Consider the following 15,787-nt stretch of genomic DNA (forward strand, 5'->3'; position numbering starts at 1 on the left):
TTCCCTGGTGACGCAGTGGATAAGACTCCGTGCTCCCAATGCAGGGGGCCCAGGTTCGATCCCTGGTCAGGGAACTAGATCCCACATGCATGCCACAACTAAGAGTTCGCATACTGCAACTAAGGAGGCAGCGAGCTGCAACTAAGGAGCCCGAGAGCCGTAACTAAGACCCAGTGCAACCAAATAAATAAATAAATAATTTTTAAAAAAGAAAAGAAACTGCCAAATTATTAAAAATAAATAAATAAATAAAAATTTAACAAATGATAAAAATTAAAGAAAAATAAAGAGACATGACGACTAAATACAATGTGTGACCCCTGACTGGATCCTAGAAGGAAAAAACACCGTAAGGGGCATTTTCAGGACAACTGGGGAAATGCTAGTACTGTCCTATAATCACGTCAAATTCCCAGAGTCTGATTACACTGCTGTGGTCGGGTGGGACAAAGTCCTGATCTTCAGAGATACACACTGAAGTATTTAGAAGGAAGTATCCTGACGTTGGCAACTTACCCTCAAATGGTTCAAAAACAACAAAAATTTACACACAGAGGGAGAAACAAACGTGGTAAGATGTTAACAACTGGTCATCGCCAAAAGGGAATACGAGTCTTGCGACCTCCTACACACCTGAAATTTCTCAAACTAGAAAGCTGGGAAATAAGAGCAGCCGGGCCGAGGGCTCAGCGCACGACACTTCCCGCCTCCCTGTAGGTCTCCTCAGCCGGAGCAGGCGTGGGGGACCCCGGGCCCCTCACCTGGCTGCAGCACCCTGATCTCCAGCAGGTTGGAGGTCCTCTCGGCCAGCCGCGTCCAGGTGTTGTTGTAGTTCCTCCGCCACAGCTCTGCCACACACTGGTACTTGCCCGCCTCCGTGTCGCTGGCTCGGCTGATGCTCAGCCGGACGTTGTTACTGGACTCAGCCTTTTCAATGGCCGTTCGGGTCCGGAAGCTGGAGGACCTGTCCCCCCACTGGACTCCTCCATCCCGGGTAAAGGTCACCAGGTCGTGGAACTCGGCGGTGCCCACCGGCTGGAACCGCCACGTCACTGACACGGGGACCCGGGCGGGGTAATGGGGTTTGATGATGCACTGCAGGTCAAAGGAGTCACTGTAGGTCACCCCCGGCGTGCGGGAGATGGCAGTGACTGCAAAGCCCGTTTCTGGAGAGAGAGAGCAGAGAAACTCAGGCCAGAGGAGACACTTGGCTTTCTCAGGGCCATGCGACGCGGTGACAGGGCTCCTGGCAAAAGCTAGCATGACAGAGCAAAGGCTCACACGTGGGGCTCTTTGGATGCCCAGGCCAGTATTACTTTTGTTAGCGTGCTGACACAGAAACCCAGCAGTTCACAGGACCCCACAGAAAGAGGCCGGCGGCAACCCTCCTTAAGCAGCACTAGCAAACTTTTCCCGATGAAACCCTCACGTGGATTTGTGCTGGATCAGTCCCACTCACAGGGACTGAGTGCATGTAGGCGGGGCCATCCCTAGATATCTTGGGATTCCACGCTGAACAGGAGAAAAGAGCCGATTTCCTTCATCACACTCAGGTGGATGCACCCTGCCCCAGCCCAGACGGCCCCTGTGCCTGGCCTACCAGTGCATCAGTGCCGGAGCAGGGGAGGCAGGTGGAGCAGGTGCCTGTGCTCCCCGGGCTGGGCAGCGCCGGCTTGCTCTCCGGTCCCTCTCCCACCTCCCCACGGAATCCAGGGCAAAGAGGCAGCGAGGGACCCACAGCAGGAGGGACTGACCTTCACCAAGGAGGACCTGGGGTGAGCTGGGGCCCTGCAGGTGCGCTAGGCTGAGTCTCTCCATATTCCAGCATCACTAATCCCCAATACTGACTCCTCAGTAGAAGTGATCAGAGTCCCTTCAGCCTTGAAATACGACTGACTGTTAACACATTCGTTATGATCATAAAACTGACAGCAGCCATATTTCCTGAGCACTATGGGCCAGGCACGGTGCCAACTGCTTGGCTTTCATCACACTTCACTGAATCCATCACCCCTTTCTTACAGATGAGGAAACTGAGGCCCAGAGAGGGTAGATAAATTGTCCTCTATCAAGCTGCCAGTAAATGGCAGTCACACTATAAATCTGTGTGTCACTGATTCCGGGGGGCTTATTAGGTTGCTTTACTCCCAGGAAGCATAAGACAGTGGTTAAAGGCACAGACCCTGGAGCCAGATGCCCAACTTTGGCACTTTCTAGCTATGTGACCTTGAGCAAGTTACTTAACTTCTCTCTGCCTCTATTTCCCCATCTGTAAAATGGGTCCTTGTGAAGATTAAATGAGTTAGTACTTATAAAATACTTGGAATAGTACCTGACACACAGTATATACTATATTTTGTTAAATATGTAGTTTGTTTAAAAAACAAACAGACATAAAGGAAAGTACTTTAAACTTCACAGGTAAAAAACAAGGCACCAAATGAATCTTTCGGCAGAGCCTGGCCAGAGCCCCTTGGTAAGCTCTGGCTATGGGAACCACAGACATACAGTGAATATGAAAAAACTCAGAGGATAACCTGATGCTGTAAAATTACTTCTAACCCTAACCACCCCTCAGACGTTCCTAGCCTCACAGGATGGGAAAGACTCCCTCTGCTGGACGCCCAGGACTTTCCTCACAGGTTCCATTTCCACGTGTCCACACAGGATACTGAGCAGAGACACGGGGAGTGAGCTGACCTGGAAACTCAACCACTGGATGAGGTTTCCAGAGACAGAAATCTGAATGGGATGATGAGTGCAGAAAGCAGGTCAACCTTTGGGATTAAGCTTATGGAAAGTAAAAATAATTCTAATCTGGGGCAGGCGGTGAAAAAGGACTTTGTTGGGGGCAAAACCACTTGGTGTTGCCATCTTTACTGGGGTAAGACGGTCCAAAGCACCACCAGCCCTACCTATGAGGAAGGTGGCAGCATGGTCCCAGGGGTGGGATGCAAAGTCACTGAGGACAACTGATGTCACAGTCTCTTAACAAACAGAAACACCTAACATGACAGGTTACCTCCCCAGCAAAGTAGCAGATTGGTCTTTTAATATACTGATTCTATTAGGCAGATAAATGTTGATAGAAGCCTCTTTACCCTGTGAGAAGCAAATCTAATATTCTTTGGTTTTAGCAAATTTCAAGGTATCTTTTCATTTCATGCTAATCAGGACATGGCTTTCCCTAGGAAGAGCCTTATAGAGGAAAAGGTAAAAACACAGGCTTTGAAAAAAAAATTTAAGACAGATTGCTGGTTTCCTGGGTTCAGATTGTGTGTCTGTCACTTAAAAGCTATAGTCCTGGGCAAATTAGCCAACTTGTCTCACTAGTCTCCTTGTAAAATGACAGTGTCTATCTGTAGGCTAGGTGAGGATTCCAAGGGACAATTAAGCTTAAGTGCTTACACTCAGCCAGGAAGGGTAGTAAGGGCTAAATAAATGGCAAAAGGTGATTTTCTACCCTTCTCTGCCCTGCTCTGAATTTTTAGGAGGGCTGAGCCCCTGGTACAGGAGGGCCTGGGGTGCAGGAGGGAGAGGATTTGCTCCCGCTCTTCCAGGTTAATTTTGGCAGTGGCCTTTGTTCCTCCACCTGGGGCCACCACTCGCCTGGCCAGAATCCTTACAACTTCGCTCCTACCACCCAGACCAAGGAGTAGTAACAGCGCCCAGCTGTTGCCCATCCCCAGGGCCCACCATGGAGAACCACTGTTGGTTCCTTGAACCCCATCCACACTTCCATAAATACTTTCTTCAATCAAACCCTTTGGAAGGTGCCGTCCGTCTCCTACAAGAGTCTTGACAAGGCAGCATCACCCCAAAGGGCCCACGAAAAGACTGCCGAGCTTACTTACCGAGAGCCGTGATGGACACGACGGTGCTGGCCCGGCGTTCCCCCACGACCTGCCACTCGCCATCCACTGCCCGCACCCACTCGGTCACGTGGCATTCGTACTGGCCCTCGTCCTCCCTCCTGCTGTTGAAGATGCCCAGGCTGAACGAGTTGGGCTGCACTTGCTCCATCTGGACGCCCCCAAAGCTGCTGCGCTCCCAGTAGGACGCGCCAGGCTGCACGGTGCCGTCCCGGTCCAGCCACATGATGTTGCTGCGGCGGTTCTGCCTGTCCACCAGCTGCCAGATGACGGAGAAGCGGCCTAGGGCTCTACCCGCTGTGCGGATGCTGCAGGAGAGGTGTAGATTCTCGCCCTCCAGGACGACGCTGGCGTTGCTGGCCACCTCCACCGAGATGCTGCTCTCTGTGCAGAGGGAGAGAGTGCCACGCTGGGGCTTTCTGGGCTCCACTGAGCCCTCCCCACTGACATCAAAGGAGGAGGGGTACAAATGTCACTCTACTCAGGTACAAGGGGACCTTGGAGGATGCAAGCACTCTGACACTTGCTGCTGCTGCAAGCCCTGGCTGGTTCTGGGTTTCGCTCCCTGTGATTTTAGATCTGATAACCTAGGAGGCCCTTTACTGGATACAAAGATAACGTGTGGGATCATGAGCGTCTAAGCCCTGAGACTGAATCAGAACAGAAAGACATTACCCTTAAGGCACAAAGCAATTCATCAGGCCCTCCATATCCCCTGGTTCCACATCCATGGATTCAACCAACCATGGATAGAAAATATGCCAAAAAAAAAAAAAAAAAAAATTCCAGGAGGTTCCAAAAAGCAAAACTTGAATTTGCTGTGCACTGGCAACTCTTTACATAGCATGTACATTGTATTAAGTATAAGTAATCTAGAGATGATGTGCGTAGGTTATATGCAAATCCAATGCTATTTTATATAAGGGACTTGAGCATCCGCAGATTTGGGGCGGTCCTGGAACCAATCCCCCTCGAAATCTGAAGGATGACTGTAATGTGTTCAGCAGGGTTCAAGAATTTTTGACTTGGATTTTCAGTAAGTTGAATACCTCGAAAATTCTACTTCACCGAATCTTCCCATAATTTAGGGCTACGGCAGTCAAATAAAAGCTGAACATCCATACATGCCATTTGAGTCCTTCAGGGCAATATCAGGAGGTAGAAAAAAAAAAAGTGACAGGAAGTATTTGGAGGACAACACGTGCTTGCTTGGGTGTGGGCAGTAATGGAGCACAGATGGCCTCATTTCACAGCGTGTGCGGGGAGCAAGCTTTCATACTTTGATTAACACACAGGAACAGACCAAAGCCGGTGGCTCGCCTTCCTGCGGCTGTCCACCTTCAGCCCTGGGGTTCCGCTGCTCTTGACCTTGACTTTCTGCCAATCAAACTCTGGGATAAGGATTCCTCTCTCCTTCGCTCCTTTGCTACTCACTTAGCTATGTGAACTCCCTCAATGGAATTATTTAAGCTCTACATGCCTTCTTCTATGAGATACGGAGAGTGCTACATTGTGCAGTTCTTTAAAGATTAAAAAGTAAATGAGACAATGTCTATAAATCACCTAATACATAGGTTTTCAAAAACTGGTTACCATGATCATAATTAATTTTATTATTCCCATTAACTCTTTGTTTTTATAAAGAGTGTGGATACTTTAATCTATCTTAATTATGCATAGATTATTTTGTATAATTATCTATAGAGCTCCAAAAGCCCTTAAGTGTTAAAAAACAGAAAGTACCAGACTAATTCGGCTCCAGTTTTCTGGGCACCATCCACATGAAACACATATATCAATTTTAAATCAATCAGTAAATCAAATCCCAGATTAAGAGGCACACCCAATTACTGAGGGAAAAAGCATACCCATGACCATGCATTTGAATCAATCTTTTCTCCCGTGCGTTTCCCTCACAGGCAGAAACATGCAAAGATGAGCATTGAGCCCAGGCATGGAGCTCTTGCTATAGTGAACACGTCTGCCACCCATTCTGGATTGGCTTGTTTCACATGAAAAAAGGTCCAGACAGACAGGGTGGGGAAGAGGAATTTTCCCAGGAGCCATACCTAGATGAGTCATGGAGATGACGGGGCTCCCGAGTAGCTACCTCTGTAGCAGTAGTGGCTGAAAGCAAGGATTTGGAGGCAGGCAGACCACGCTCAGGCCCAGGTCTACTGCTTCCTAACTCTGCAATCTTGGGGCTCTTACTTAACCTACCCAAGCTTCCATTTCTTATGTGCAAAATGGAGATACTAAGAGTCCTACTTCTTAGGGTCACGACACTGAGAGTATTAGATGGGGTAATTATTTTTCATCATCATCATTAATAATAACAATATTCCTCTTCAGATTAAAGACTCATTAATGACTCACTTCCAGCGTTATCAGTTCAAAGTGAGGAATTAAAGAAGGGCAACTTCGGCATCAATGGAAAAAAAATCCCTTTGCTTGCCTTAAGCAGAAGAATGACTTGCAGGACATCACTCCCACCCCCTACTGTCACCCCAATGGGCTCTATCTTCTATAAGCCCTGGCTTGTTTGTTACAAGGGCTGCTGTTTGGTGCTCTGTTACTTGAGCAAGCCTGGAAAAACCACGCAGTGAGATGTGAAACTACGAGAAGCAAAACGATTCCGCAGCCCAGGCAAAGGCAAATGCAGACACAGTGCTGACTGCCCGTTAAGACTATTTACAAGTGTTCTCAGGCCTGAGAAGAGGCAGCCAACAATTTAAAACTCTCTGGATTAAATGAAAACTAGGACAGAACTAATAAGAATCTGAGTGCACGGTTACAAATGAAATTTCAAATCAGGAGGTTGATGACGGAGCACAGGCTAAGCGCAGAGCAGTGAATCTGGAGTTAGAAGCAAATACTTCTAATGCGATGCAAGCTCGACCACTATCAGAACCGGCTCGGCCACGTCCCTGTATGGTGCTCTGGCCTCTTCATTCACAGGATGAATAGAATACTGGCCTCTCCAAGGATTGGAGGGGTGGGAGCGGAGAAGGAGATGATATACGCAGAAGCACTTTGGGCTCTTGAGAGGAAAAGCGCCATTAAAAATCCGAGTTTTTATTATCACCATTACCGATGTGATCACTGTTGTTCTTTGGTAGACTTACCCAAGTGGCCTTGGGGCAGGATCTGGTGCTGCTGGGGGACTTTAACTACCCAGTTATCTGCTGGAAAAGCAATATAGCAGGCCACAGATCATCAAACAAGTTCTTGGAAGGGGATGGAGGAAATCTCTTAGTACAAAAAAATAGGGAGGTACACAGTGTGGCTGTCCTTCCCTGGATCCTTATAGAACAATGAGGAATTAGTTGCAGATTTAAAAGTAGAGAGACCGTGGTTAGGGCAGGCGCAGTCTGACAGGAAAATACTAAAGAGAGTGGGCATCCAGTTTAACAAATTCCATTCTACAAGTATTCGGCAAGCACCTACCCTACGCAAAGCACCATGCTAGGCATTGCAGGGGGAAACAGTCTAAGAAAGAAAAGAATTTCAAGATAATGAGATGTGTGTGAGAGAGAGATTTAAAAAAAAAAAAAAAAAAGCACAAAGGAAAGTCATCCTGTTGGCGAGAAAAGAAAAAAAGAGTGGCAAGACCCCTGTTGTCTGTTTCCTTTCTTCACACTTGAAGCTACATTAAATATGTAAAAGTGTAAATAAAAATGTAAAGGGAATCATTACAGGGCTAAGAGAAAGAACAGCTTGAGCAGTGGAGAAATAGGTTAAAGGTTAGTTTAAAAAACTTCACCATCTTGCTTAAAATCAGGGCATTCTAAGCTTTCTCATTTTACTAAAAACAAAACTATGAGAGAAATGAGATATTAATGAGAACATCCTGATACTACGGAGAATTAAACCCAACATAAGCAAACACAGGTAGCCCCCCGAGTCCCCAGTCCTGACTGATACCCACCCAGACAATGCCAGCTACAAGGAGGCAGGGAGCCCACCTAAGCAGCCTTGGAAATAAGCTAAGCTTTAAAAGCCTGTGCTCCAGGAAGATGTGAGAGGTCCCATCCACTGACTTTTAAAAACCCAATTCCGATAGGGGATAGACAATTAGGGTAATGCCAATCCCTATACCTCCAAAACCCAGAGAGCAAATCTTTCTTAATAATGCACTTTAGCATTTAAAATCCTCCCATAAAAGACCAACCCTCTTAAGTGAGATTTCAAGACAGGCATCCACCCACTTCTTCTGGGACTTAATTCCCACACAGGAGCAAACAGCTGTCCTGGATTCCTGGTTGGCCTCCAGGCTGAGCTGGCAATGCAGGCGTTTACACAGAGCTGCTAGCGCTAGGATCTGCCATGCCCCCCTCCAGCCTGCAAACATGCACCTGATGCTCTGCCTACCGGGTGGTGGGGGGCGGTTGCTAAGTGTGGGCAGGTGAGCTGGAGAAAGGAGAGGGGCTAACAGGTTTCCTCTGCCAGCTCTGACTGAACCTGCCCCGCCCTGCCCTTCCCTCCCCATGGCTCTTCTCCTCTGCCCCGACTTCTCTCAGACGGTGCTAGCTACTGAACCAGACCAGCGGGAGGAGAAGGAAGCAGCACATCCCTCCACTTACTGATGGGGAGGACGATGATAGGAATGTTCCTGGGACGCTTGCTCTCCTTGTCGATGAATTCCCCGGTGACTGTCTTCTCTCTCTCTGTCACACGACAGTTGTATTTCCCACTGTCCTCCTGGCGGAGGTGGTAAATCTTCAGCACGAAGACACTGTCGCTCTCCTTGGCCACCTTGAGTTGGCCCCTGGCCTCCCGATGGGTGAACTCACTGTTGAGGACCGGCACAGCGTTCGGCCCCATGCTGGCAATGAGCGAGCTGTTGAAGGCCCAGGAGACGGCAAAGTAACGGTCGGGAGTGTTCTGCCCCTCCAGGATGCACCTGAACTCCACCGGTTCACCTACCGTGTACAGCCGCTTCTCCGTCTCCAGCCGAACGGTGAACTCTTTGTCTGAGAAAACAAATAACAAAACGGATGCATGCTGGGTGACCGAGGGCCCCGGCTCTCCAAACTGCATCAGCAAATTCCCACCACCCACACCTTCTCACCAAGCTGACTACTGGGAAGGCACCTCCACGCGTGTCTTGAGAGAAAAACTCTCGAATATCACAGAGAGAACTCAAAGGTAGCCAGACCCAGAGAGTCTAAAGGGCTTGTTATCCCAATCAAGTCGACAGGACTCTCTCTGCAGCGTATAATGCCCTAGGTTAGACTCTGAGGTCAGCAAGCAATATCACTCCTAATTTCACTTGCACGGCAGATTACAAAGGTCCATCCTTGATCTATATGCCCAGAACTCCATTAAAGCATCCGGATTACAAATATTTTCAGTAGATATTATAGACATGACCCTGCTGAGACTTGTAAGACAAATTACCCAGTGCCCCAGGTGCTGACCCCAATCCAAATAAACATTCTATCTATCTATCCATCTATCTATCTATCTATCTATCTATCTATCTATCTATCTATCTATCTGCCTGGAGAGAGAGAGAGAAAGATGTCTTCCACCCCCAAGTGAATACTGGAAATAAGACACAGGTAAGACAATCCCTAACAAAATTGCATAGGAAAAGTGAAAACTAATGTCTTTTCACTAATCTATCACCTGTCAGATCAAATCTCTAGAAAGATGGAGTAGGAAAGTACCTACTTCCAAGGACAGCCAGATGACCTCTGAAATGGTCAGTGAACCCAAGCACCCTTCAAAGAGCTGGGAGTTGAACCAGGCATGGGGGGGGCGGCGCGGAGGGCAGGTGGTGATCGAAGAAGGGCTCATCGCCACTAACTGTCCCACACACCATGTAACAGTGCACTGTGACTGTCAATGCCGTGAGACAATGATCTTATCTCACAGGCACCCGCGGCAGAAGACAAAGGAGTGAAGGGTCCTGGTAAACAGAGTCACAGAGCCTTGGGTGGGAGAGGCTGCAGTTGTAAGTACTGCCCAAGTCCTTCCCCTCCCAGTTCTAGCTCTGTTCCTCTAAAGAAAACATTGACTGGAGAATCGCATTTACAGGGATGTTTGAATTCCTTGTATATCCATTAGCTCCAATCTCGACTGTCTTCCCCACACCGGCATTTCCAAACCGTTACCACTATCTTTAAGCGGTATCTTACCTTTAAGGCCCTTGCCCCATTCTTATCCCCCTATCCCATGCACTCTTCAAGCAGATGAGAATCCTACTTCCCTAAAAAACACAATCACAAGAGTGCTGCTTCCACATTCCTATTCTCCAGCTCAAGTTTGGCTTTGTACCCACCTGTTCCTCAGGCTCTCCATCTCCTCTCCTCCCACATGAGCCAGTGTCTTGCCCCCAATACCCATTTTCTCCAGCGAATCAGCTTCTTCCTTTATTACCCAAACTTCCTGACAAAGCGAATTACCCTCAACGACTCCAAGGGCTCACTTCTAAAGTGACAGCTGCTGCCTCAGCTTCCCTTCCCAAAAGAACAACCTGAGAGACCTGGGTTTCACTCTGCCAGCCTCTGCCTAGATGCATACACCCACGTGGGACAGAGCCCATGTCATTTGCCAGATACTGGCTTTCTGGTCAACCAGATTACAGTAATTTATACCTCAACATCAGAGATTTCAGAAAAAAAAAAAAAAGCACCCCTTCCACATAAATGCCACTGAAGACATGCAAACAGGTGCCCCAGACCTCAGACTTCCCACTTCCTCAGAGTTAGGCTGGCTGCAACAGTGGCTGTCTTCTTCTGGCAGCCAAAGAGTCTTCTGATCTCACAGGAATCCCCCCATGGCTTGGTGAAGGCTTCACATTCCCAGGCTGAAGATGAGATTCAGGGCAAACCATCCTCTTTTCTGCACGGCCATTTGCCCTTGTTATACCCAGTCAATTAAACCTCCGTAAATCGATTTATGCTTTTTCCAATACCCCCTGACTCCTCAGCTCACTGAAATTTGGCTTTGGGCCTTCTCCCACACTTCGCTGACCCAGCAAATGTCCCCAATGACAACCCCCGCCCATCACAACCAAAGGCGTTTCTCAAGTACGTTTTAGCCTCTGGACCAGCTCTCCTCCCTTGGGTCCATGACACCGTCCCTCCTGCTGCTGCTTCTCCCGCTGGCCTGGCCACTCTGTCTCTCGAACCTGCTCCCCTGACCACCTCCTACTGCCACAGCTCTCCTGGGCCCTCATCGCTCCCAAGCTCAGCCTCTGAGTGCCACGTCTGATGACATGCTGAGCATCTCTACGAAGGTCCGCTTGCGGGATGGACTCCTTGACCAAAATTTACAAGAACAAATGCAAAGACACCCAGTGCTGCCGCTGAAGGCGAAGCAGAGGCTCTCACGCAAGACTTGGCACGTTGCCTCATCCCTCCTTATCACAGTTCCAGGTACCCCCCGAGCCCCAGCCTCGGATTCCTCCTTCCACAATCCTCTCCATTCTGTTGCCTCGAGCACCCACTGCCCGCCTCCTAGGTCACTGCCACTGACCTAGCCCTGGCCTTATCAGCCCTTCCCTACCTGGTCTCCCTACTCCAGACCCAACCTGTTTAGTCAACACTAGGTGGCCTCCATGGCTGTTCCCTTCTAAAACCCAGGTCTGATTGTGTCACTCTCTGCTTAAAAATCTCTATTCCCTCCTCCAAATGTTGGCAGCAGTGGTTTTCAAGCTATGCTCAGGTGGGGCGGTAGTGGGGAGGCCTTCCTTTCCTCATACAAAGTCTTTTGCTGCCCAATACAGAAAACATTTGGTTCAGGCAAGGGGGGAACACCACGGCCCTCATACGCCCTCCTCAAGCACCCCATGGCATGCACCCATGCACACGAACACACACACATGCCCACACCCACAAGCGACTGCTCAGGCACCTCTACAGGACTCCTAAGATTCCAAGGAGAACAACTTGAAATGCTGGGACCACAGAGTCAAGGCCAAGCTCACATTCTAGCATGTGGGCTTCAGGCCACCTTTCCTATCTCCTCTCACCACTCCTATCCGGAACTCAACATCTGCTCACCCTTGACTTCTCTGTGCTTGCCAAACAGGTCAAACGATTCTGTACCTTTATGCTTCTCCTCCTGATGTCTGCTCAAGCTTCAAGACTCAGTTCAAGTCACCAAATGCGTTGGTTTTCCTGAATTTTCCTCAACCACCCCACCCAGGGAAAACAATGTTGCAAGAACACTTTACATTCACCATGTTCCCAGGGCATCCTTCACTCAGCCACTGGCTTTCACATCTGTAGTTCCCTGAGTGCAGGGACCAAGCGTTATTCATCTCTGAATCCCCGATGCCTATCGCCACACCTGCAGCGTTGCAGAGACTTACTAAATGTTGACTGAAATCAACTAAGAGAAGGGCAACACTGGGGCTACAACCACTGAACCAGAGCAGCACAGACACAGAGTGAAGTCATCGACTTTTTTTTCACCTAGTTTTCCCTTTCCTGGCTTCATCTTGATACATTTGCTGGGCAAATTCAAAAAAATCCTCATTCCAAATTGGTAAGATTAAAATAAAGAAGATTAACTGATGCAACCTAATTTGAAAGTGCTAAGACTTAAAATTTGGCCCAGACTTTTGAAGCTGCTCTTAAAACCATCCAGGAAGGGAAGGGATAAATATGAAATAAAGTGCCTTCTGTAGATTTAGTACCGGAAGTTCCAGAAGCTGCTAAATGCTCTGGGTCCTACAGAGCAGATAAAGTGCTCCCAGCGCAGGAGCCCAACCCTTCTCGTAAAAGCCCTCACACCCATTAGATGTCCAGAGAATCGCTTCTGCCCTTTTACTTCTAGATCTGCGCTTGACAAAGCATAGACAGTGGAAGTGTACTGAAAATCCAGCTTCCCAGGTCCCACCCCAGAAGCCTGATTCAGGAATCTGTACTGCCTGAGCTTGGGAATCTGTGCTATTAGCTAAGTCTGAAGCACACCCCTAGGATGGCAGAAGAACAGGGGGCAGGAAAGCTATGCAAAGACCAAGACCACCACCATCTGACTGGAGCAAATGGGATGGGGTGGGGTGGCGGGGTGTCAAAATACAGGTCTTGAAGGGGGCCCCCCACCTGTACCTCAGACGCCCCAGCTCACCTCCCACAAACCACACCTCCGCTCACCAGGACAATGGCAGCCCCTCACTGAAGGTGGGCAGCAACACAAGGAAAAGCCCTTGGGCACTTGCTGCAGCTCCATGACAGCACACCACCACCTTCCAACCAAAACCAGGGGACAGAAGGCCCATGGAACACCTGCCCCCAGCCCAGCTGAGGCAGTCAAGCAATAGCTTTTGGCTCTGGTCTAGAGCCCCGCTGGACTCAGGGGCCGGGGGAGTGCAGTCTGAGAAGGTCAGGGCTTGGGATACCTGGGCCCTCTGTACCCCGAGTACTTGCAGAGTTGCCAGAAGAGTCTGCACAGCCTGTCTGACCACCCTCCCTGCCAGACAGAGACTGGGGACGAGAGACTGACCAGTGGGCTGGACGTTGACCACAGTCCCCTCGGAACGCTTTCGGGTCATCGGGTACCACGAGCCGTCTGGGTCCTGGATCCACTCGGTGGCCTCGCAGTAGAACTCGCCCTGGTCGGAGGGCTGCAAGTGGAAGACGGTGAGGCGGAAGGTGCTGCTCCCCAGCTTGTCCAGGCGCACCTCCCCCAGGCTCTGCCTCTGCGCGTAGTCGCTGCTCGACTGCAGCACAAAATCCCGGCTCAGGGCAATGACCTCCACCGGCTTCTCGCCGCCCCGCTGCCGTAGCCAGGCCACGGACAGGTGGCTGTGCTGCAACGTCTCCGTGGCCACCTCACACGTGAGCTCTAGGGGGTCCTGCTCCACTTTGTGCAGAGTGTGGCGCACAGCAGTGGACTGCAGGGAGTCCGGGATCACTGCAACACAGGAACAGCCACGGGACACGGTCACAAGGCCACAGATCTTACACTTGTGGGGCTGAGCCCCCACCCACCAGCCTTCGACAGTCCCTGTGTGGCCATGGAGGAGGACCCCAGATGGCACAGAAACCGAATGAATTTTCTGTTTGGATTTGGACTGCAATTTTCTGGCACTTACACTTACCTGTTTGATATTTCAATAACACTCAGATAAAAAGTGGGTTGGGGGCACAGGGATAAGTTCAGAATTTGAGATTAACAGATATACACTACTATATATAAAATAGAAAACAACGAGGACTTACTGTATAGCACAGAGAACTATATTCAATATCTTGTAATAACCTATAATGGGAAGCAATCTGAAAAAGAATATACGTGTGTATAACTGAATCACCCTGTTATACACCTGAAACATTCTAAATCAACTACACTTCAATAAAAAAAATACATAAGTAAAATAATGTTTGTAGACCTAAAAGAAAGTGGGTCATACTTCAGTTTACATAATAAACGAACTCCCTGAAAATAACATGTAAAAGGAATTCTGTGTCAGGTCAAATAAGATTTTGTTGTTCACGGTAGTATTGCTTCCAGACATTTTAACTTGGCTTCTGACTGAACTTCAAACAAAAAGAGTCCCTGGAACTTCGAGTTTCACATTTTCTATACAACTTGCTCATTTTCTCCCTTCTAGCCACCCCACCCCCATGTCAGCAATGCAGTGGTCTAGGAAGGTTATTTCTTCCTTTTTTTTTTTTTTTTTAAAAAAAAGGACTTCCCTGGTGGTGCAGTGGTTAAGAATCTACCTGCCAATGCAGGGGACATGGGTTCGAGCCCTGGTCCGGGAAGACCCCACATGCCAAAGAGCAACTAAGCCCGTGCACCACAACTACTGAGCCCGTGCTCTAGAGCCCGTGAGCCACAACTACTGAGCCCACGTGCCACAATTACTGAAGCCCTTGCGCCTAGAGCCCGTGCTCTGCAACAAGAGAAGCCACCGCAATGAGAAGCCTGAGCACCACAACAAAGAGTAGCCCCCACTCGCCACAATTAGAGAAAGCCCGTGCGCAGCAACACAGACCCAAAGCAGCCAAAAATAAATAAGTAAATTTATTTATTTTTAAAAAAAAAAAGGTTGTGGTAGAGAGAAGCAGCAGCATCCTCAATTTTTTAGTAGGTTTAATTTTCATATGATTCATGTGTCAACATGTGCCATGTTCGTGGGCTGGAAGGAAGCCATGGTATGGGGATGAGTCAGGCAAGCGATGAGATTTCCCCTGTGGTCACCTGGTCAGCAGTTTGCTGTGGAGACTAAACACCACCCCCTCTCTGATGTGAAGGGTCGAAATCTTAATTTCTAGATTTTATTATCACAATTAAGCCTGGAAATTATGACGTGGACAGAAAAACAGAACAGCCTTGATAATTCTGACCCTTCACATTGGCAAACACTGTGGCCCAGAGCCGTCCACAATGAAATCCCTCTCCCTCCTCCTCCAGCTCCCTCCATCATCCAGGGGCCAAGGCAGACAGCTGGTGCAAAATTCCTTACTCTGGAGCCAAAGGACCACACAGACCCACTTCAGGTCTGAGCACGGTCCTGCAGCTGCATTAGCTTCCTGACTCAGCAGCACCCCAGGCAGCTCAGAGCCACGTCCAAAGGCCCATCATTGAGAGCAACACCCAGCTCTACCCACCACCAGTCCCGCCCATCAGGAAGCTTGCACAAACCTCTTAGACAGCCTCATCCACCAGAGGGCAGACAGCAGAAGCAAGAAGAACTACAATTTTGCAGCCTGTGGAAGGAAAACCACATTCACAGAAAGACAGACAAAATGACAAGGCAAAGGACTTTGTACCACATGAAGGAACAAGATAAAACCCTAGAAAAACAACTAAATGAAGTGGAGATAGGCAACCTTCCAGAAAAAGAATTCAGAATAAAGACAGTAAAGATGATCCAGGACCTCGGAAAAACAATGGAGGCAAAGATCGAGAAGATGCAAGAAACGTTTAACAAAGACCTAGAAGAATTAAAA

At 48.9% G+C, this 15,787-nt stretch overlaps 1 protein-coding gene across 4 annotated transcripts in view; it reads right to left on the reverse strand.

The window, feature by feature from the left end:
* Positions 1–15,787, reverse strand: part of IGSF3 (immunoglobulin superfamily member 3) — a 100,818-nt gene that overhangs the window by 23,061 nt on the left and 61,970 nt on the right. For 3 of the 4 annotated variants that reach the window (XR_011073572.1, XM_068540579.1, XM_068540580.1), the window contains exons 4-8: positions 13,332–13,742; positions 8,456–8,845; positions 6,998–7,057; positions 3,855–4,256; positions 762–1,166 (exon numbers count right to left, since the gene is read on the reverse strand). Coding sequence is in view for 3 of the 4 variants with exons in the window: in XM_068540579.1 (XP_068396680.1) it covers positions 762–1,166; positions 3,855–4,256; positions 6,998–7,057; positions 8,456–8,845; positions 13,332–13,742 (1,668 nt within the window). In the remaining variant the exon portion in view is untranslated. The remainder of the gene's footprint in view (positions 1–761; positions 1,167–3,854; positions 4,257–6,997; positions 7,058–8,455; positions 8,846–13,331; positions 13,743–15,787) is intronic. The other variant, XM_068540582.1, reaches the window with a different exon arrangement.

This window comes from Eschrichtius robustus, chromosome 3, assembly GCF_028021215.1.
Source record: "Eschrichtius robustus isolate mEscRob2 chromosome 3, mEscRob2.pri, whole genome shotgun sequence".
NCBI lineage: Eukaryota > Metazoa > Chordata > Mammalia > Artiodactyla > Eschrichtiidae > Eschrichtius > Eschrichtius robustus.